The sequence below is a fragment of the Somniosus microcephalus genome, chromosome 3 (assembly GCF_052327205.1).
Source record: "Somniosus microcephalus isolate GS21.2 chromosome 3, FLI_Smic_1.0, whole genome shotgun sequence".
In the NCBI taxonomy this organism is placed as follows: Eukaryota; Metazoa; Chordata; class Chondrichthyes; order Squaliformes; family Somniosidae; genus Somniosus; species Somniosus microcephalus.
The window spans coordinates 39,652,367-39,674,925 of NC_140989.1; the positions used below are offsets into that span (position 1 = coordinate 39,652,367).

The 22,559-nt window shown below is 47.2% G+C and overlaps 1 protein-coding gene across 4 annotated transcripts in view; it reads right to left on the reverse strand.

Annotated features, from left to right (window-relative positions):
* prkd3 (protein kinase D3) overlaps positions 1 to 22,559 on the reverse strand; it is a 477,301-nt gene that overhangs the window by 48,793 nt on the left and 405,949 nt on the right. For all 4 annotated transcript variants that reach the window (XM_085980200.1, XM_085980197.1, XM_085980198.1 and 1 more), the window contains one exon: positions 19,414 to 19,690. In XM_085980200.1, the coding sequence (XP_085836326.1) occupies positions 19,414 to 19,690 (277 nt within the window). The remainder of the gene's footprint in view (positions 1 to 19,413; positions 19,691 to 22,559) is intronic.

Consider the following 22,559-nt stretch of genomic DNA (forward strand, 5'->3'; position numbering starts at 1 on the left):
AGGGTGTGGAGATAAGTGTAGTTTACAAGTCTGCCAGGAGATATTGGAGGGAACAACAAGTTGTATTTATATAGCGCCTTTAACATAGTAAAACGTCCCAAGGTGCTTCACAGGAGCGATATCAAACAAAGTTTGACACTGAGCCACTTAAGGAGATATTAGAAATAACAACAGAAAATGCTGGAAACACTCAGCAAATCAGGCAGCATCGAGGAGAGAGAAACAGAGTCAATGTTTCGAGTCGGGACACTTTGATATTAGGGCTGATGATCAAAAGCTTGGTCAAAAAGGTAGGTTTTAAAGAAATCTAGAAACAAGAGGAGGCCATTCAGCCCACTAAGGTGGCTCCATCATTTTGTCAGTCATGGAATCTCATTTTAATCCCCAATTCCTTGACCTTTGTCCATATCCCTTAATATCCTTATTTCCCAAGTAAACAAGTCTCTCACTGTCTCTACCTTTTAAGCACCTCAGTTGATTTTGCATCTACAATCTACTCCAGATAATTCAAAATTATTTTTTGCACCATCAATTCTGCATTATTCAGTAATTCAAATCAATAATCTAAAATTGTAACTTAGTGCTAAAAATGAATCAGATATGAATTAATTAGCTCAAAATTAAAAGGAGTAGACCTCATTAGTATTCTGAGACAATGCATTTCATATTTTTGCAGTGCTTTGTGTGAATTTCATTTCTGATTTCACTTGAAAATACCTCAGTCTGAATTCTAAGATTATATCCCCTTACTCTGTATTCTCTCGCTAGAAAGAGGAGTTGTTCCCTATCTACCCTGTCAATTCCCTTCATTACTTTAAACAGCTCAATCTCCAGGGACAATAAACCAAGTTTCATCAGTCTCACATCACAGCTAAATCACTCCATCACAGGTTTCATCTTAGTGAATGATGCGCCATCAATTACTCAAAAGACTGAGGTTAAGCGAGTAACAACCAGGCTTTTATTAACTAAAGATTGAAGGTCTAGTCTCGAGTGGTCGACCCGTCCAGAATACTAAGGGACTGGGAGGTAGTCACTTATATACCTGGAATAGTGGGAGGAGTCAGCCGAGGCATGTCCAGACCTGTACCTGGTGGAATACACATACACATACAGACAGGTATAACAGTGGTTTACCACATTCACCCCTTGTTTAAAAATGAGTCCGGCAGGGTGAAGTGTATTTAAAAGTTCGTGTATTGGAGTCTCTCCGGAGGTCTTGTCTGCTGCTGTGATCGACGTGGCGACGGCAGGGGTGGTGGAGCTTCCGGCGTCGCGTCCCGTGTAGGCTGGGGCACTGGAGTGTAGTTCTCGTGGGTGACGGTTCAAGGCGAGCCGGCTGCTGGGGTTGGATATCGGGTCGTGGGGGGGGGGGGGGGGTGGTAATGGGTAGTGGGTTACAGCGGTCCCCGAGGGTGTCGTGGGGGGGGGTGGTAATGGGTAGTGGGTTACAGCGGTCCCCGAGGGTGCGAGGTCTCGTATGGAGACTGTGTCCTCCCGCCCGTCCGGGTACGCAATGTAAGCGTACTGGGGGTTGGCGTGGAGGAGGTCAACCCTCTCGACCAGGGGGTCCGTTTTATTGGTCCTCACGTGTCTTCTCAGTAGTACCGGCCCTGGGGACGTCAGCCATGGCGGTAACGCTGTCCCCGATGTGGACTTCCTTGGGAAGACAAACATTTTCTCGTGAGGGGTGGCATTGGTGGCAGTGCAGTGACCGAATCGAGTGGAGCGCATCGGGGAGCACCTCCTGCCAGCGGGAGGTCGGAAGGCCCCTAGACTTTAGGGCTAGTAGGGCGGCCTTCCAAACGGTTGCATTCTCTCTTTCCACCTGTCCGTTCCCCCGGGGGTTGTAACTGGTGTTCCTGCTTGTGGCTATACCCCTAGCGAGCAGGTGCTGGCGGAGTTCGTCGCTCATAAACGATGAGCCCCGGTTGCTATGGATATAGCTGGGGAAACCGAACAGGGTGAAGAGGCTGTTCAGACATTTAATGACCGTGGAACTGGTCATGTCCGGGCAGGGGATAGCGAACGGGAAACGGGAGTACTCGTCAATGATGTTGAGGAAGTACACATTGCGGTCGGAGGAGGGGAGAGGCCCTTTAAAATCGACGCTCAGGCATTCGAAAGGGCGAGTGGCTTTTATCAGGTGGGCTCTGTCTGGTCTATAAAAGTGCGGTTTGCACTCAGCACAGACTTGGCAGTTCTTGGTCATGGTCCTGACCTCCTCAATGGAGTAAGGCAGGTTGCGGGCCTTGATGAAGTGGAAGAACCTGGTGACCCCCGGGTGGCAGAGGTCGTTGTGGAGGGCCCTCAGCCTATCGATCTGCGCGCTGGCGCAGGTGCCACGCGATAGGGCATCTGGGGGTTCATTGAGCTTGACCCCGTGTTCCACAACACAGCCAAGGATGGCGAGGCGGTCTGTGCGGAATATGCACTTCTCCTTGTTATATGTCAGGTTCAGGAGTTGGGCGGTGCGGAGGAATTTCTCGAGGTTTGTGTCATGGTCCTGCAAGTCATGGCCGCAGATGGTCACATTGTCTAGGTAAGGGAAAGTGGCCTGCAGCGCGTTTTGATCGACCATCCGGTCCATCTCCCTTTGGAAGACGGAGACCCTGTTGGTAACGCCAAAGGGAACCCTAAGGAAGTGATAGAGGCGGCCGTTTGCCTCAAAAGCAGTATACTGGCGGTCTTCGGGGCGGATGGGGAGCTGGTGGTCCGCTGATTTCAGGTCAATGGTCGAAAAGACGCGGTACTGCGCGATCTGGTTGACCATGTCAGCTATGCGGGGGAGTGGGTAGGCGTCCAGCAGGGTGTAGCGGTTTATTGTTTGGCTGTAGTCGATGACCAGGCGTTGTTTCTCGCCGGTCTTAACGACCACAACCTGGGCTCGCCAGGGGCTGGAGCTGCCCTCAATAATCCCCTCCTTCAGGAGCCGCTCCACTTCGGTTTTGATGAAAACCCTGTCCCCGGCACTGTATCGCCTGCTCTTTGTGGCGATGGGCTTACAGTCGGGGGTGAGGTTAGCAAACAGTGGTGGGGGGGTGACTCTGAGTGTGGAGAGGTTGCATCTGGTGCGCGGCGGGCAATTTGGAGGCTGCTGGCTGCGGACTGTGAGTGGGGGGAGGGGGCCACCGTACGCCATCGTAACGCTTTTGAGGTGGCACTGGAAATCCAACCCCAGTAGAACGGCAGCGCAAAGTTGGGGCAGGACCAGGAGTTTAAAATTATTGAACACAGTCCCGTCTACTACTAGTGTCACCACGCAGTAGCCGCCAATGTCCGCTGACTGGGACTCGGCGGCCATAGAAATCCGCTGGTGCGCAGGCAGGACTGGGAGAGAGCAACGCCGCACCGTGTCGGGGTGGATGAAGCTCTCTGTGCTCCCGGAGTCAAAAAGGCAGTTTATTGCATGGCCGTTTACCTTAACGTCCATTTTGGACCGAGCTAGTTGGTGTGGTCTCGTTTGGTCCAGCGTAACAGAGGCCAGCGTAGGGGTCGGTGTGTCGCTGCGGGTATCAGATGGGGGGGGGGGGGGTTGGCGGCCTGCTGCGTCCCGGCTGGTGTCCAAGATGGCGGCGTCCATGATTCCCATGTGGCTGGAGTCGTCCAAGATGGCTGCTGCTGCGGTGGTTCGCACATGGCTGGGGAGGCCCAAGATGGCGGCCCGCACGGCCCACACGCGGCACTGTTGGGGGCCCAAGATGGTGGCTCGCACGGCCCACACGCGGCGCTGCTGGCGTTCGGGGTGGCTTTGGCCTTGCAGACGCAAGCGTAGTGTCCCTTTTTCCCGCAGCCCGAGCAGGTCGCATTCTTCGCCGGGCAGCGCGCTCTGGGGTGTTTGGCCTGGCCACAGAAGTAGCATTTCTGGCCTTGGGATACTGCGGTCTGGCTTTGGGACACTGCTGCGGTGGTTGGGCCGTTGCTGGGGTGGCACGGTGCTATGGGGCTGTCCTACCGTGTCCCAGGTTGTCATTCCCCGCGGCGTCCACGGTGCAGAGGAGTAGGCATCCATGCCCCGGTAGGCTGCGTCCAGCGTTAGTGCGATTTCGGAGGCTTTGTCGAGGGTGAGGTCACTCTGCTCCAGCAGTCGCTGTCGGGTGTAGTTGGACCTGTGGCCCGCTACGAAGGCATCCCGGATCAGTTCCTCCGTGTACTTAGTGGACGTTACCGCCTTACACCCACAGGCCCGGCCAAGCACGGACAGTGCTTGGAGGTATTCCTCAGTCGATTCCCCAGGTTGTTGCTTGCGACTCCCCAGGAGGTGCCTGGCGTAAACTTCGTTCACAGGGCGCGTGTACTGGGTCTTGAGGAGCTGGAGGGCGGCTGTGTGCGAGGTCGCGTCCCGGATGACTGAGTACACTCGGTGGTTCACCTTGGAGATCAGGACAGACAGTTTGTTCGCATCCGTTACGACCGCAGTGGAGGCAGTCAGGAATGTCTCGAAGCACATGAGCCAGTGAGCAAACTTGGTGGAAGCATCCGCTTCCCGACTGTCCAGGTCCAGGCATGCTGGTGTGAGGATCTTCTCCATTATAAAAAAATTTAGTTAATAAAATTGATGCGCCATCAATTACTGAAAAGACTGAGGTTAAGCAAGTAACAACCAGGCTTTTATTAACTAAAGAATGAAGGTCTAGTCTCGAGTGGTCGACCCGTCCAGAATACTAAGGGACTGGGAGGTAGTCACTTATATACCAGGAATAGTGGGAGGAGTCAGCCGAGGCATGTCCAGACCTGTACCTGGTGGAATACACATACAGACAGGTATAACAGTGGTTTACCACAGTGAAACACTGCTGGACTGTCGAAAAGGCCAGTATATCTTCCGAAGGTGGAGATGCCAAAACTGAACACAGTGCTCCAAGTGAGATCTGACCAGAACACTATAGCTATAGCAGCATTTCCTTGCCTTTAAATTCTGTACCTCACGATGAAGTCTTGTGTAGAACTATAGAAGTTTATAGCACAGGAGGAGGCCATCTGGCCAATCAAGTTTGTCCTGACACTTTGGTAGAGTAATCCCACTTGGCTTTTTGTTAATTTTTTGCACCTCCAAACTAGCTTTGCATTGGCTTATATAACTGAATTCCTAAATCCTTTTGTTAATCCCCACCTCCCGGTGCTTCCCTATTTAGACTGCAGATCTCTCAAAATGCTTTATGTTAAGGAGTGTGATGGAATACTCTCCATTTGCCTGGATGAGTGCAGCCCCAACAACACTCAAGAAGCTCAACACCATCCAGGATAAAGCAGCCCATTTGATCGGTACCCCATCCACCACCACCGGCGCACCATGGCTGCAGTGTGTACCATCCACAAGATGCACTGCAGCAACTCGCCACCTCTACCACCTAGAAGGACAAGGGCAAGTGCATGGGAACACCACCACCTCCAAGTTCCCCTCCAAGTCACACACCATCCGGACGTGGAAATATATCACCGTTCCTTCATTGTCGTTGGGTCAAAATCCTGGAACTCCCCACCTAAGCAGCACTGTGGGAGTACCTACACCACACGACTGCACCGGCTCAAGAAGGCAGCTCACCACCACTTCCTCGAGGGCAACTAGGGATGGGCAATAACACTGGCCTTGCCAGCAACATCCATATCTGTGAATGAATAAAAAAAGGACAAACCAGCAGACATTAAGCAGGAGTGTAAGAGAGAGGGTTAGCATAGGGATCCAAATTAATGGTTGAAGAGAAGGGATTGAACGAGGTTTCTGAAATCAAGGAGGGAGATTGCAAATCAGGGGGAACAGGCAAAGTTCCAAAGTGGCTATTAATGAAGCCATCCATGAGTGTGAGCAGGGTATGAGAAGAAACTGATGTTAGAGGAGTGCATGTGTTTTTGTGGACATACACAGGAAAATATCACTAAATGGAGCAAGACCATGGAGGAATTTGAAAATGAAGAGAAGAATCTAGAAGCCAACTCATTTGGGACACAACGAGTTTATGGAGTTTGGCGAGCACGAGAGCAATGGGAGTGCAAGGCTTAGGTGTGGGTGAGGACAAAGGCAGTAGCATTTAGGATGAGTTCAATCGTGTGGAGGATTTGTGGTAAACCACTGTTATTGTTGTTCACCGTTGTTGTTGTTGTTGCACACTGTTGTACCTATGCATGCCTCAGCATGTCTCTGCTGGCTCCGCCCCTGGCTCCACCCACAGGCCCAGGTATAAAGGTGATTGCTCTGCAGCCCCCTGCCTTCTTGGAACCCAGTCAACCACGAAAGGCATGCTCTGTTCTTTGCTAATAAAAGCCTTTTAGTTACTCTCCTAACTCTCCGTCTCTTATGAGTAATTGATAGCGCATCAATTTTATTAGCAAAAACAAAATGTCGACACCAAACGCTGAGCAGCAGGAGCTGCTGCGAGCCCTCAGACCAACATGCCTGGACCTAGACCCCCAAGAATCGGGTTCGGCTACCAAATTCGCGCATTGGCTGCGTTGCTTCGAGGCCTACCTGCAAGCCTCAACTGTGACCCTGGACGAAAACAAGCTGGAAATCCTGGCCTCAAAGGTGAGCCACCAAGTTTATACAATATTCCAGGACGCGACGACCTACGCGGTGGCTATCGATCTGTTAAAAGGGCAATACGCACGCCCGGTAAATACGGTCTATGCCAGGCACCTCTTAAGATCCCGCAGACAGCAGCCCGGGGAATCGGTGGAGGCCTTCCTACGGGCACTACGGATACTCGGCCGAGGCTGCGATTGCAAAGAAGTATCAGCCGCAGCACACACGGAGGGACTGATCCGAGATGCTTTCGTTGCGGGTCTAAGGTCCGACTACTCCCGGCAGAGACTGTTGGAAAAGGGAGAAATGGACCTGAGAAAGGCAGTGTCCCTCGCGCTCTCGCTCGACGCGGCCCACAGGAATATGGACGCCTTCTCCCCTAACCGCTCCGCAACGTGGACGCCACAACCTTGGGTCATGGGACCGCCACCTTCAACTGCTGCTGCGATGTCCAAGGCACAGAAATGCTATTTTTGTGGCCAGGCAAAACACCCCAGAGCACGCTGCCCGGCGAGAAACGCTACCTGCTCCGGCTGCGGGAAGAAAGGACACTATGTCAGCGCCTGCAAAGGTAAAACCGCTAACGCCAGCAGCGCCGCGTGCGAACCGTGGGGGCAGCCATCTTGTCCGCCATCTTGGGCTCCCCCAGCCGCGTGGGGATCGGGATCATGGGCGCCGCCATTTTGTCCGCCATCTTGGACGTCTCCAACTTCAACCACGGGGGACCCGGACTCAACCACCGCCTCATCTGACGACCACATCGACTCGCTCGACCATACGCTGGCCTCCGTGACGCTGGACCAATCTCTCCCTCATCAACTGTCCAGGTCCATGATGGACATTACGGTAAACGGCCGCGCCACTACCTGCCTTTTTGACAGCGGGAGCACGGAAAGCTTTATCCACCCCGACACGGTGCGCAATTACTCTCTCCCGGTCCTGCCGACGCGCCATCGGATCTCTTTGGCTTCCAAAGCCCAGTCAGCGGACGTCGTTGGCTACTGTGTAGTGACCCTTTCAGTACGGGGCACAGAATACAAAAATTTTAAACTTCTGGTCATGCCACATCTCTGCGCTGCCGTTCTACTGGGGTTGGATTTTCAGTGCCACCTTAAGAGTGTCACATTAGCGTACGACGGACCCCTCCCCCCACTCACAGTCTGCAGCCAGCAGCTTTTAAATCGCCCGCCGCGCACCATTTGCAGCCTCTCCACCCTTAAAGTCCCCCCCCCCCCCTCCTTGTTCGCTAACCTCACCCGCGGCTGTAAGCCCATCGCTGCCAAAAGCAGGCGTTACAGTGCCGGGGATAGGAGCTTCATTAAATCCGAGGTAGCGAGACTCCTGAAGGAAGGGATTATTGAAAGTAGCACCAGCCCATGGCGAGCACAAGTGGTGGTAGTGAAGACTGGTGAAAAACAGCACCTAGTTATTGACTACAGCCAGACGATCAATCGCTACACCCAGCTAGATGCATACCCACTCCCCCGCATATCTGACATGGTCAATCAGATAGCACAATACCGGGTGTTCTCGACGATTGATCTGAAGTCGGCATACCACCAGCTCCCCATCAGGGCTGAGGACCGCCAGTACACGGCTTTTGAAGCTGACGGTCGTCTCTACCACTTCCTCAGAGTTCCCTTTGGCATCACCAACGGGGTTTCAGTCTTCCAACAGGAGATGGACCGGATGGTTGACCAGAACGCGTTCCAGGCCACTTTCCCCTATCTAGACAACGTCACCATCTGCGGCCACGACCAGCAGGACCATGATGTTAATCTAGAGAAATTCCTCCGTATGGCCCAGCGGCTGAACCTAACATACAACAAGGACAAGTGTATGTTTCGTACCATGCGCCTTGCCATCCTTGGCTGTGTAGTGGAGAACGGAGTCATTGGCCCCGACCCCGACAGGATGCGCCCCCTTATGGAGCTCCCCCTCCCCCACTGCCAAAAAGCACTGAAGAGATGCTTAGGGTTTTTCTCGTACTATGCTCAGTAGGTGCCCAACTATGCGGACAAAGCCAGACCCCTCATCAAGTCCACCTCCTTCCCCCTGACAGCAGAGGCCTGTGCAGCCTTCACTCTCATAAAAAGAGATATTGCAAGGGCCACGATGCACGCAGTGGATGAGTCCATCACTTTCCAAGTGGAAAGCGACGCATCCGACTTTGCCCTAGCTGCAACCCTTAACCAGGCGGGGAGACCCGTGGCCTTTTTCTCAAGGACCCTCCAGGGCCCCGAGATTCGACACTCCTCTGTCGAAAAGGAGGCCCAGGCCATTGTGGAAGCTGTGCGACATTGGAGGCATTACCTGGCCGGAAAATGATTTACCCTGCTCACTGACCAGCGTTCAGTAGCTTTTATGTTTAATAATAAGCAGAGGGGCAAAATCAAGAACGACAAGATCTTGAGGTGGAGAATCGAACTCTCCACCTACAATTACGATATCTTGTACCGGCCCGGGAAACTCAATGAGCCCCCAGATGCCCTATCACGTGGTACATGCGCCAACGCGCAGGTTGATAGACTGAAGACCCTCCACAATGACCTCTGCCACCCGGGGGTCACCAGGTTTTTTCACTTCATCAAATCCCGTAACCTGCCCTACTCCATCGGAGGAGGTCAGGACCATGACCAGGAACTGCCAAATCTGTGCCGAGTGCAAACCGCATTTTTATAGGCCAGACAGAGCAAGCCTGATCAAAGCCACGCGCCCCTTTGAACGGCTGAGCGTCGATTTTAAAGGGCCCCTCCCCTCCTCCGACCGCAATGTGTACTTCCTCAACATAATTGACGAGTACTCCCGTTTCCCGTTTGCCATCCCTTGCTCAGACATGACCAGTACCACGGTCATTAAATGTCTGAATGACCGCTTCGCCTTGTTCGGTTTCCCTAGCTATATTCATAGCGACAGGGGCTCATCCTTTATGAGCGACGAACTTCGGCAGTACCTGCTCGCGAGAGGCATTGCTACAAGCAGGACCACCAGCTACAATCCCCGGGGGAATGGCCAGGTGGAAAGGGAGAATGCGACGGTCTGGAAGGCAGTCCTTTTAAACTTGAAATCTAAGGGCCTTCCGACCTCTCGCTGGCAGGAAGTCCTCCCTGCGGCGCTCCATTCCATTCGGTCACTGCTCTGTACAGCCATCAATGCTACCCCTCACGAGAGAATGTTCTCCTTCCCCAGGAAGTCCACATCGGGGATCTCGTTACCGACATGGCTGACTTCTCCAGGACCCGTCCTACTGCGGAAGCACGTGAGGTCCCATAAGACGGACCCCCTGGTCGAGAGGGTGAGCCTCCTTCATGCCAACCCTCAGTATGCTTACGTGGTGTACCCGGACGGGCGGGAGGACACAGTCTCCATACGAGACCTCGCACCTTCGGGTGCTCCCGAAACACCTCCCTCGCCACCCACCACTACCCACGCCTACGCCCAGTACGCTTACGTAGCGTACCCGGACGGGCGGGAGGACACAGTCTCCATACGAGACCTCGCACCTTCGGGTGCCCCTGAAACACTACCATTGCCATCCACCACTACCCACAACCCAACCCCGCTAGACGGCATGCCGCAGCCCCAGGACCCGTCATTGACCACCCAACCACTCAATGAGACGCCAGATTCAACGTTGGATGCTGCACCATCACCGCCGCCACCACGACGATCAGGACGGCATACAAGGCCACCTGATAGACTTACTTACACGAACCTTTAGTACACTTCACCCCGCCGGACTCAATTTTAAACAAGGGGTGAATGTGGTAAACCACTGTTATTGTTGTTCACCATTGTTGTTGCACACGGTTGTACCTATGCATGCCTCAGCATGTCTCTGCTGGCTCCGCCCCTGGCTCCACCCACAGGCCCAGGTCTAAAGGTGATTGCTCTGCAGCCCCCTGCCTTCTTGGAACCCAGTCAACCACGAGAGGCATGCTCTGTTCTTTGCTAATAAAAGCCTTTTAGTTACTCTCCTAACTCTCCGTCTCTTATGAGTAATTGATAGCGCATCAGGGTTGAAGTAGAGAGGTCTCCGAAGGAGTGGTGAGAGAGGGTGAAGCACAATTACGGGGTGACATGCTCCAGGACTCTGTAGAGAAAAGGAGGTTTGCATATAGGGCAGTCGTTGTAGAGAATGGAATGGTTTAAGGGTGGTTTTCTTGAGGAGGGGAGATGGTGGCAGTCCTGAAGGTGGTGGAAGAATGCTGGAGAACAGAGATAGGCTGTTGATGTCAGCAAGTTTAGGGCTGAGGAAATGAAGTTGGGTGGAATGGATCACTTGTATAATCAATGTCCTTTTGCATTTTTGTGCTCTCTTCAAAATTTACTATACCTCTTAGCTTATCTTGAAACTTGGGAGATACATGGAGATGACCTTTCTCGAATCCCAAATCCAGATTATTTATGTACAAAATGAAAAACTAGGACCTCACTGATTCCAAGGGGACATCACCCTCCACTGCCTGAAAATATCCCTTTATCTCAGCTCTCTGCCTTTAAAAATCCCAATCACTTTCCTATTTACATCACAATCTGTCTCCAATTCCACATGCCGCAATTTTAACCAGCAAACCCTTGAGCAGAATCTTATCAAATTCCTTCTGAAAATTCAAGTATGTGACATCAATTGATCTTCCTCTGTTTACCATCCCAGTAACCAAAGAACATTTCTTAGGTTAGACATGCATAACATACTTTCAACAAAACTATGTCAACTCTCTCTAATTAACTTAAACTTTTCCAAGTACTCTGCCTTTTATAATGGATTCAAGCAATTTCTCCACTACCGACATTAAATTCATTGGCCTGTAATTATTTGGTTTGTCCTTTACTTCATTTTTGGGAAGCACCCAGATTTACAAAAGCATTCGGTCCATCGCTGAAGCGGATTGGGGTTAGACTGCATTCAGATTACCATTTTCTACTGAATTTTGCTGCACTATGCAAATAAAGGTCAAATTTTGCTTACTTCCTGGTAGCTGGCTCTTTCGTGGCTTTGACACAGCTCTGGAAGGAAGATATTAAATGCTCATTTTCTTGGGTGGGAGAAATGGTATGTGCGGACATGAAGCAGGACAATAAAAATAAAAATGGGGGAGGGAGTGAAGAGTGAAGATTTCCCAATAAAACAAACATTAACTGGATCAGAGAGATTAACAGCAGCTGTTCATCAATGGTTGCTGCTCAGTGAAATGCATCAAATTTTCAGCACTTTAGTACATTTTAAAATGTAACTTGTTAAAAGTGCAAACAGACATAAACCTCCTTCCAGTTCAACCAGACCCAAAACCTATTTTAACAAACTGTAATTTAAAAAAAAAATCAAATGCCAACCTCTTGTTTTCAACTCATTCCAGCCAGCAATAAGCACTGTGTTATCATGTTATGACAAGCTAATAATAACCTCTCCAAGGCAGTTTCTAGTTACCGCAATGAATTAGTGCTTGATAAGTGTGTGGGACATTACATTTGTCACAAAGCCTGAAGTTCCCATTTAAGTCTTTGAGGACCACAGTCAAATCTTTCACCAATACTGTTTTTTTTGTAAATTTCGTGAGCATTTCTAATTGCAGTGTGTTCTCTGATTCCGGGCAATAGAGTGAGTATTGCTAGGGTACAGCTTCTCACCTACGATTTCTTATATGAGTTACTGATCCTATCTGTTCTGCCATACAGATGCACAGTGGAAGCTAGGCACGTCTCCTAATGGAAGGAAGCAAAGTAGCTCTACACTAAAATAAAACTGTTAGAAGCCCAGAAAGCTTGTGTGTTCTGTCAGCACATGATGACAGAAAGGGAAGGGGGAAAAAATGCATTTTTTATTAATATAAATATATTTTTTTAAAGTTCCTGGGTTCTGTGCAGTTCTCCAGAAATGCTGAATAATAAACCACACTTGAGATGTGAAATAATTTGCACAGAGGTTACAGGAAAGGTAAAAGAAGGGCCATTTTAAAAGTTGAAAGGCCTTTGAGTAGTCAAAGCAGGGCAGGGCAATAACGCTCTTGTCTCAAGGACACAAATCTGAGTCCAGCCTGATAGAGTTACAGCCATTAAAATGTCCCATCAGATTCAGACTCCGTTTAGCCTGAAGCAGCGATGAGTCAACAGCATCAAAAGCCACCAAGCCAGTAATATCAACACTGATGAGCTTGAACTGAATGTGCAGAGGACAGAAGTGTCACTTGACATGATGAGTTCCCAGCATTGGCCAGGCCCCCTCAAGGAACAGAGTGCACGAGCCACAATCACACACTGTCTGGCAGATGGACCAATGACAACACCTGCATGGAATCAGTCCTAGGCGAAGAAAGTAGAATCATACAGCGCAGAAGGAGGCCATTCGGCCCATCGTGCCTGTGCCGGCTCTCAGAAAGAGCCATCAATTCGTCCCGCTCCCCTGTTCTTTCCAGATCGACCTGTAAATTTTTCTTTAAGTAGAGATCCAATTCCCTTTTGAAAGTAGCTACTGAATCTGCTTCCACCGCCCTTTCAGGCAATGCATTCTATATCATAATAACTCGCTAAGTAAAAACATTTCTCCTCATCTCCCCCCCACCCCGGCTTTATTACCAGTTATTTTAAATCTGTGTCCTCTGGTTACCGACCCTCAAGAAGAAAAACGGATTAGAAAAATAAGCCATTAACCACTGGTTCACTGAGTGGGAAACTACTGCCTTTGGAAAATTTCAGGATTACTACAGTAAATCATTGTCCACTTGAGACCCATTCAACATTACACACCATCACAAGTCTGTAAGCGATGTGCTTGTCTAATCCAATATATCAAAACATACAATCAAATCTACATTAAAAAAGTAAATACTTTAAACAGTATCAATTGTTCAAAAAGGCGCTGTACAGTGGATAGGAAGATTGTCTGAATTCAATTGAGTTACAAATTAAGACGTTGCTTGCCACTCTCCCTTCCCCTGCTCGCAGAAAGGGACAATTTGTATTGAAAGTCTGGAAAGCAAAAGGCAATGGCAGGATATAAGAACTATCAGGGAAGCCACACACACCATTCATCCACCAGGGATTGCAACACCATTCATCCATTTCCACGAGAACACCACACAAGCTGGGAAAATAACCATTAAATAACCATGAATCGAAAAGTTTTTTTTCTCCCTTCTGAATCAAAACAAATACCTAACTTCTGGGATAAAAACAGAAAATGCTGGAAATACTCAGAACTCTTGACGAAAGGTCATTGACCTGAAACGTTAACTCTGTTTCTCTCTCCACAGATGCTGCCTGACCTGCTGAGTGTTTCCAGCATTTTCTGTTTTAATTTCAGATTTCCAGCATCCGCAGTACTTTGCTTTTGACCTACCTTCTGGGACTGTCCCTTCCAACTGTTGGCACACACAAAACATGGAGGCTTTTTCTCCTCGTGATTTACAAAGAGGCGTCGTACAAAATGTTAGATTGCCCAACTGCGATATTATTTTCTTAAACATCCAGGCACATATGTACCCCAAAAATCAATCAATTTGGCCATTATTCTATTTTTTTCCCCCCTCAAATATGCCATTTTTTTTTTAAAGAATAGACAATCAGAATGTCCTTCCGCTGTTTGCCCTAGTAGCAGATCTTTGGTAATCCCAGAGTCGTATTGTGTTCCAGCAAACACTTTATAATCCAGTTTAGTGGGAACGTTGTACTAGTGTCTCAGCATCTAATTAGATGCTTTTGGTATAACTAAACTAAAACCAGAATACCAACTCCCAGCTCTTTGGCTTCCAGAATCTTCAGCTAATAAACCTGCTCTCTCACTTCAAAACACATAGTCTCCCAAAATTCCCCTTGGTCCCGCCCCTATTTCTGTTCCATCTGCAGCCCATTTCATGATACTTCTGTGTAATCTATGGCCTTCAGACCACAATTCAATGTAAGTGGATACAAAGTTTTGTTCAGAAAACATAATTTAGTCACCATAATAATATTTAGTTAACATTTACATGAAGTCAATTATATTACATTGTTTTCCCAATTAATGGGAGAAAAGAATGCAAATTGTGGAGCAAAGATATTGTCTTCATGCGATTGTTCTTGATCTGTCCCCTGTAAAGCCAGCCGCCTTACTTGGCCAAGAGGACAGGCTGCAGATCTGCTCTCGGGCCTCTGCCTATCCTGCTCTATAGTCGGTTGCATGACTGGCCTGGCATTACCAGTTGTCCAAGTGTTTCCCCCCCCCCCCCCACACCCCCTGCTGTGATGACACGTTCGTCCTGCACCAGATGCCTGTCTATGAGGACCAGGCTCGGATTGGTCACTTGTCATGTAAGGAATCACTAAAATGTGCTCAAAAAGATTTTTATTTTTATTTTTTAAACAGGCAATTGCACCTCCTTCTCCTCATGTACTTACATTTATTTCACAGAAGAGGGAAATAAATCATGCAAACATTCCCCATATTTCTGGGATGTCTTGCTACTCCCTCAATCGTAACACTAAGTCTAGTTTTATGCCATCGGCCTAGTCAGGCTTACTTGTGGTGTTATTTACCACATCTTACAACAAACTAGAACACATATTTTAAAGCATTTAACTACAGAGTACACCAAAATTGAGATGTTGGTTTTGCTTACATGGGACTTTTATTTTAGCTGTTCTTTCAGTTAATTTTACAAAAAAACTGGTGATCAGTAAAATACAATTGCATAATCATCATCTTGTGGACTTTAGAGTTGGTGGAACAAAATTTTAGTAAACGGTAGATAAAGGAAGATTTTTTTTAAAACACAAACGTAGCATCACCCATGTGTTTAACCCTTCCATTTTGTGTACTTACTTAAAGCACAAATAACATACAAAACAGATTTACATAGAGCTCCCAGGTACTCTGTGGTTAAATACACGGCATTGTGCTGCGCACAAAATCAGGAAAATCCAGGGCCAATCCCGGGTCAATGATGGATTAATCAGTCTAATTTTGAGGCTGTGTTTGGGGGTGCTATAATTAGCCTCAGGATCTCCAGGCTGGAGGAGGGGATAGGGGTATGAAGCCATCCAGTGTCCCCATTCACCTTGAGGAGCACATGCGTGGATGATGGACGTGAGCAGCATTGGGGTCAGTTATGGTGGCAAACACTCACAATGTGACTGGGGTGAGTACTGCCATAGTTTGCAGAAACCTACCTTGGTACACATTACTGACTTCAGGAAAGGGAAAGGGAAATCGTGTTTGACACATCTGTTGGAGTTTGTTGAGGTTGTAACTAGCAGAATAGATAAGGGAGATCCAGTGGATGTGGTGTATTTGGATTTTCAGAAGGCATTCGATAAGGTGTCACACAAGAGGTTATTAAGCAAAATTAGGGCTCATGGGATTGGGGGGTAATATACTAGCATGGATTGAGGATTGGTTAACCGACAGAAAACAGAGAGTAGGAATAAACGGGTCATTTTGGATTGGCAGGCTGTAACTAGTGGGGTACCTACCGCAAGGATCAGTGCTTGGGCCTCAGCTATTTACAATCTAGATCAACTCAAATTTCTCTCCACGGATGTTGCCTGACCTGCTGAGTTTTTCCAGCATTTTCTGCTGTTATTTCGGATTTCCAACATCTGCAGTATTTTGCTATCGTAACATATCCAAGGTTGCTGATGATACAAAGCTAGGTGGGAATGTAAGTTGTGAGGAGGATGTAAAGAGGCTTCAAGGAGATATAGACAGGCTAAGTGAGTGGGTGGGCAAGAACATGGCAATTGTGATATAATGTGGAGAAATGTAAAATCCACTTTTGTAGGAAAAATAGAAAAACAGAGTATTTTTTTAAATGGTGAGAGATTGGGAAATGTTGGTGTTCAAAGGGACCTGGGTGTCCTTGTACATGAATCACTGAAAGTTAACATGCAGGTACAGCAAGCAATTAGGAAAGCAAATGGTATGTTGGCCTTTATTACAAGAGGATTTGAGTATAAGAGTAAAGACGTCTTACTGCAATTATATAGGGCCCTGGTGAGACCACACCTGGAGTATTGTGTACAGTTTTGGTCTCCTTACCTAAGGAAGGATATACTTGCCATAGAGGGACTGCAATGAAGGTTCATCAGACTGGTTCCTGGGATGGGGGGTGTTATCAATCTCATCATTCATCTAGAAACTACTCGTGAAATAATGCTGGACGGCCAGCTGGTGGCGCCATCCAAGGAGTATAAGTACTCGGGCGTGGGCCCAGCTTTACAGGGACATTTTGTAAGACAAGGAACTAGTGAAGTACAACTAGACCTCCATGTTCTGAAACAAGTTGATTAAAACCTTGCTTTATACTCAAACCAAGTGCGTAGTGAGTTTTATTACGTCAGGGGGATTGTCCTATGAGGAGAGATTGAGTAGACTAGGCCTATATTCTCTAGAGTTTAGAAGAATGAGAGGTGATCTCCTTGAAACATACAAAATTCTTACAGGACTTGACAGGGTAGATGCAGGGAGGATGGACCCCTGGCTGGGGAGTCTAGAACCAGGGGTCACAGTCTCAGAATAAGGGGCCGGCCATTTAGGACTGAGATTAGGAGAAATTTCTTCACTCAGAGGGTGGTGAATCTTTGGAATTCTCTACCCCAGAGGGCTGTGGAGGCTCAGTCATTGAGTATATTCAAGACAGAGATCAATAGATTTTTGGATATTAAGGGAATCAAGGGATATGGGGATAGTGCAGGAAAGTGGAGATGAGGGAGAAGATCAGTCATGATCTTATTGAATGGTGCAGCAGGCTCGAGGGGCCAAATGGCCTACTCCTGCTCCTATTTTTTATGTTCTTATGAAAGATAAAGTGAAAGAACGTGTAATTTTTCTAACAAGCCCCTTGAATTTCCAATATAGCCACTTGTCCCTTAATAGACTTCTCTAGCTAGGAGGGCGAATTATCCAGGACAGAGACGATTCCATGATTAATACTACTCTACAATCTGCTGAGTACAGAATGCAGGTATACACTACAGCAAGTTGGCTAGTTTGTTAGCAACACAATAAAAGATTCTGAAGCAGTTACAGTTAAATACAGTTCAGATCAGAGTTCTCTATCATGAAGTATATTTTTGATAAACTTTGCATAATCCTTTGCCAGAGATTCATAACTGTGAACTTTCAGTAATGCTGTACACTGACTGAGCCCACTCCCTATATACCAAATTCTGAAGTTCAGATATCAATTTAAGTGTAAACTAGACGGTGCAATAATAATTAGGACCTTCTCCCAGACAGCATCCTGTGGTGTGAAGGGGGAGAGGGGGGTGGAGGGAAAGATGAGACTAGTGTGTCAGGTTTGATCTCAGATGGAGGGTGGTTATGGTACAATCAATCATTCACCTTACTGCCCTTAGGCTAGGGATGGGAGAAATCAGCCAGTGTTCCTCCTGCTGATCCAACTCTAGATACTCCTTTGTGTGGACATTGGGTGAGGGCAGATTAAGATGCCCTCCCCTCTTCCCACCACTGAATAGTCTGATGACATTCAATGTATCCACTTGCCATATGAAAAATGGCCAACTGGGTGTCTTGAGTATCCCTGATTATAAATCGCTCAACTTTTGGTGGCCGTGCCTTCTGTTGCCTAGGCCCGAAGCTCTAGAATTCCCTGCCTAAACCTGTCCGCCTCGCTACCTCTCTTTCCTCCTTTAAGACGCTCCTTAAAACCTACCTCTCTGACCAAGCTTTTGGTCATCTGCCCTAATTTATCCTCATGTGGATTGGTGTCAAATTTTTTGTCTTAAAATACTCCTGTGCAGCGCCTTGGGACATTTTACTACATTAAAGGCGCTATATAAATACAAGTTGTTGTTGTCCAAGGAGGGCAGAGATTGCCATGGAACTGTTTTACTGCATGAATCAACATATTCAGGAGGAGGAGGAGAAAGAAATAATTAATTTGCATTTATATAGCACCTTTCATGTCCTCAGGATGTCCCAAAGCACTTCAGTGCCAATGAATTACTTTTAAAGTGTGGTCACTATTGTTTTGTATGCATATGCAGCAGCCAATTTGCACACAGCAAGGTCCCACAAACAGTAATGAGATGAACGACCAATTAATTTGTTTTTGGTGGGGTTGGTTAAGGGAAAAATGCTGGCCAGGACACCGGGAGAACGCCCTTGCTCGTCTTCGAATAGACTCGTTTTAAGTTCATCTGAGGGGATAGACGGGGCCTCAGCTTAACATCTCATCTCAAAAGAAACACTGCTAACATTACAGCACTCTCTCAGTTACTATACTGAAGTGTCAGCCAAGATTATGTGCTCAATTCCTGCAATGGGATTTGAACCCACGACCTCTGACACAGAGACAAGAGTGCTGTCACTGAGCTATGGCTAACATAATGAGGAGAGAAAATTCAGGGGGTGGGGAGAAGAGGAGCGAAGAAAATAGATAAATTTAAAAAGAGCCAACAATGATAGTGAGTTTACAACTAGAGTTTCTTAGAAAATTGGTCAAAGTTTAAAAAAAATATTAAGCTTGATTTCCAGGCTGAGCCAGCAGTAAGCAAAAGAGGCCATTGCAACATTACAGAATTCAGGAGACATTGCTACCATTTATTACTGATTCACTAAACCAAATTTAAATAAAAGCCTACATCTAAAATAGTCATCCCAGCAAATTAAATTGACCAGTAATTAAGCTACATGACAAGTTTTGCTCAAATATCAAGTCGCTGTGTTCACAGACCAATCACCATGAAATACAACACCCCTATCCCAATCTAAGAGCATAAGTAACAAAATCATATTTAGATATCTCAAAAAAAACTAACTGCATATTGTGATACACTCAGCTAATTCATCACAAAAACTGAAGCCTGGCATTTGAACTGTTTGACCCTCCATCTCAAATGACACTTTTGGCCTTCAATGCCTTGACAGGGTTAACAGAACAAGAATTACTTACTGTGCTCTTTGCCTTGTCCTGCAGTGGTGCAGACGCTGGCTTGTGGAGTGACTGGCATCAGGGCCTGTCGAATGGCCTTCTCCCAGCTCTGAGCAACATCTAAACCTACTCCTGTGGCAGCCAGGGCATGATTCTGGTAGTTGCCTCCAAGATTCTCTCCAACATAATACACCATGGTGTCAGTTATGATCTCGAAACAGTGTGGGTTGCTGCCTTGAGCCAGATTTGTAAAATCCCGAGGTGGATCCAACTGCAGGATTTCTGACAGTGGGATTTCCTGAGTGAGAGAGAGCAAAGACTTGCCTTAGAAAAAGTCTGCAAACATTAAGAGTCCGTTTTCAAAACCTGCCTGATGCTGGCTAGCAGGGCAATGTCAATAAGGCTAGAAATGTATTTTGTCCTTCGAGAATCTGCCGATTGTGCACAGCCAACCCAAAAATGTTCAGCCAATAAGCTTGAATCATTTCTCGACTTCCTGAACAGTCTCTCAGTTTACAACTTGTAATGAAGGCTGTGGTAGTTAAACTAGAGATAGATGCATCAAAGATACTAGCACTTTGCTATAATTAGAGGCAGTGTTTTACCCTTTCATGAGCTGACACCAGGCAGAAACTTTACATACGAGGCTAACTCTCTTCAGCTGATGTGAGGAATCGATGGACTGATGTTGGATCTGCAACTCTCCATAAGTAATTAAAGGGGAAATCCCCACACTGATGGTGACAAAGATTGGTAAAATCCCATGCAAAAGGACCGTCATTTTAGAATTATACATCAACTGTATCAAACTAAAAGGAAATGCCAAAACGCTACATAAAAAGTGATAATGCAGCAATTTTGCTATTGCTTTCTCTGAAAAATATATTGGTGTGCCATGTGCAAAAAACCCATAAAAAAGCTCAACGTGAATGTGGTAGTGCTGTATAAAGCAGCTGTCATGTAGCAGTAATTTTCATATACATATATTTGCTTATTTATTATGTATGTCTGTGTATGATTACGCGCTGCAATGGTGAATTTATTTTGCAAGTGTGAAAGACCCGTAAGTCTCGTGGGCAATGGTAATATATCATCTTAAAGCGCCAAAGATGGGTGTAAAACTCTTATTACATGGCTGCATTTCGAGATGCATCACATGCTGCATGCCATCTTAAGTGACAATTAACTGCGGCGAGATATTTTTTATCTGTAGAGAAATTAGCATTAAAACCAGCTTAACACAGAGAAGTATGGAGCAGCAGAATTTTTGTTAGCAACTCTTTTGACTTCCTCTAAGTCTACTGAACTGCTCCAGCTGCTCCAGTCACGTGGTGCTGATGCGACAGGGTATTTAGTTGAGGAAGCAGTTAAGATGCTGCAGCATAAAATAACTTTACAGTTCACTATTGTAGAGTAAAAAAACAGTACAAGAGAACATACTCTGGGGATGGGCCACAGCAAGTACTAGGTTCTATTCACTAAGCATCATAAGTTGGTTCTTAAAGAGAAAACTACTGCAAGAAAGGAGAACAGATAATTTTTGCCACAACATAATATAAAATAGTTTTGCCAAAGGCCTTGAAATAAAGATGGCACCAGTTTAAAGTGCCCCTTGGTGACATTAGACACAAGGTCAGTTTCCACACGTAGAAATATTCCAATGCACTCTCTGTGACCTCCCAACTTCCACCCTCCATCAACCTCAACTCGTTCAAAATGGTCTGTAACCTATCCTGCTCCAACTCGTTCACCCATCAGTCCTGTTGTGCTACAATGGCTCCCGATTCCTCAATGTCTCAAAATTGAAATTCTTCTCCTTGCATTTAAATTTCTCCATGGCTTCAACCTCCCCGCCCCCGGTCTCGGTAACCTCCTCCAGCACTAAAGTCGATGCCCCCAAAAACTCTTTCTCTGACTCTGGTCTCCAAGCCTTCAGCCGCTTAGGCCCTTCACTCTGGAATTCCCTCTTTAAACCTCATCACCTCGCTACCTCCCTCTCCTCCTTTAAGACCCTCGTTAAAACCCAATCTGTGACAAAGCTTTTGGATCACCCCTCCTAGTATCTCCTTCTTTGGCTCAGCATCATTTTTTCCCCCTATGTCTTTGTGAAGTGCCTAAGGATGTTTCTTGTCACTCTTGCCATAGACAAAAAGTTGGAACAGTTAGAAACATAGAAGATAGGAGCAGGAGTAGGCCATTCGGCCCTTCGAGCCTGCTCCGCCATTCAACGAGATCATGGCTGATCATCCAAACCCTAGCATCCGGTCCCTACACCGACAACCATCCCACCCAAGCCGTATCCCCGTAACCCCACGTATTTAATCCCCCCTAACATTAAGGGCCAATTTTTATCATGGCCAATCAACCTAACCTGCACATCTTTGGACTGTGGGAGGAAACCGGAGCACCCGGAGGAAACCCACGCAAACACGGGGAGAATGTGCAAACTCCACACAGACAGTCACCCGAGGCCGGATTTGAACCCGGGTCCCTGGCACTGTGACACAACAGTGCTAACCACTGTGCCCCTGCCATGGGACTCATTATCCACCCGTCTCCACCACGGTGCACTGTGGCTACAGTATGTAATATCAGGATGCAATGCACTGAGCTTACTTTGGCAAAATCTCCCAGCCTCCAAAGAGGACAAGAGCAGCAAGATCATCGGAACACCATCACACCCATCCTGATTTGGACACATACCACCAGTTCTTCATTATCCCTGAGTCTACTTACCATTATGCGAGCACCATTACCTCAAGAACTGCCGCAGTTTAAGGAGAAGCCATACCACCACCTATTCCGGGAAAGTAGGGATTGGCAATAATGGTAGCCTTGCCAGCATTGCCCAAATTTCAAGAGTAAATAAAAGAAAAACTCCTGACAGTCGCTCACTAGTGGCATTGTTCATGATGAGTCAAGAGGACATGTTATTATAATGACAGGAGTGCTATACCAGTGTGTTATTATTATAATACAGTTGATCTCGTGCTGTTGCTTCCAGAAAAAATACAAACAAACAGTCACGCTATCTTACTGTAACAATCTCATTCTTTCCTTCACATTTCCTTCTTTTCTTCTGTGTTTCTAGCTTCTTGTTCCAAAAAAACTTCTCATTTTGGTGGTTATCTTTCTACTTCACACACTCTTGTATGTCCTCCACCTCC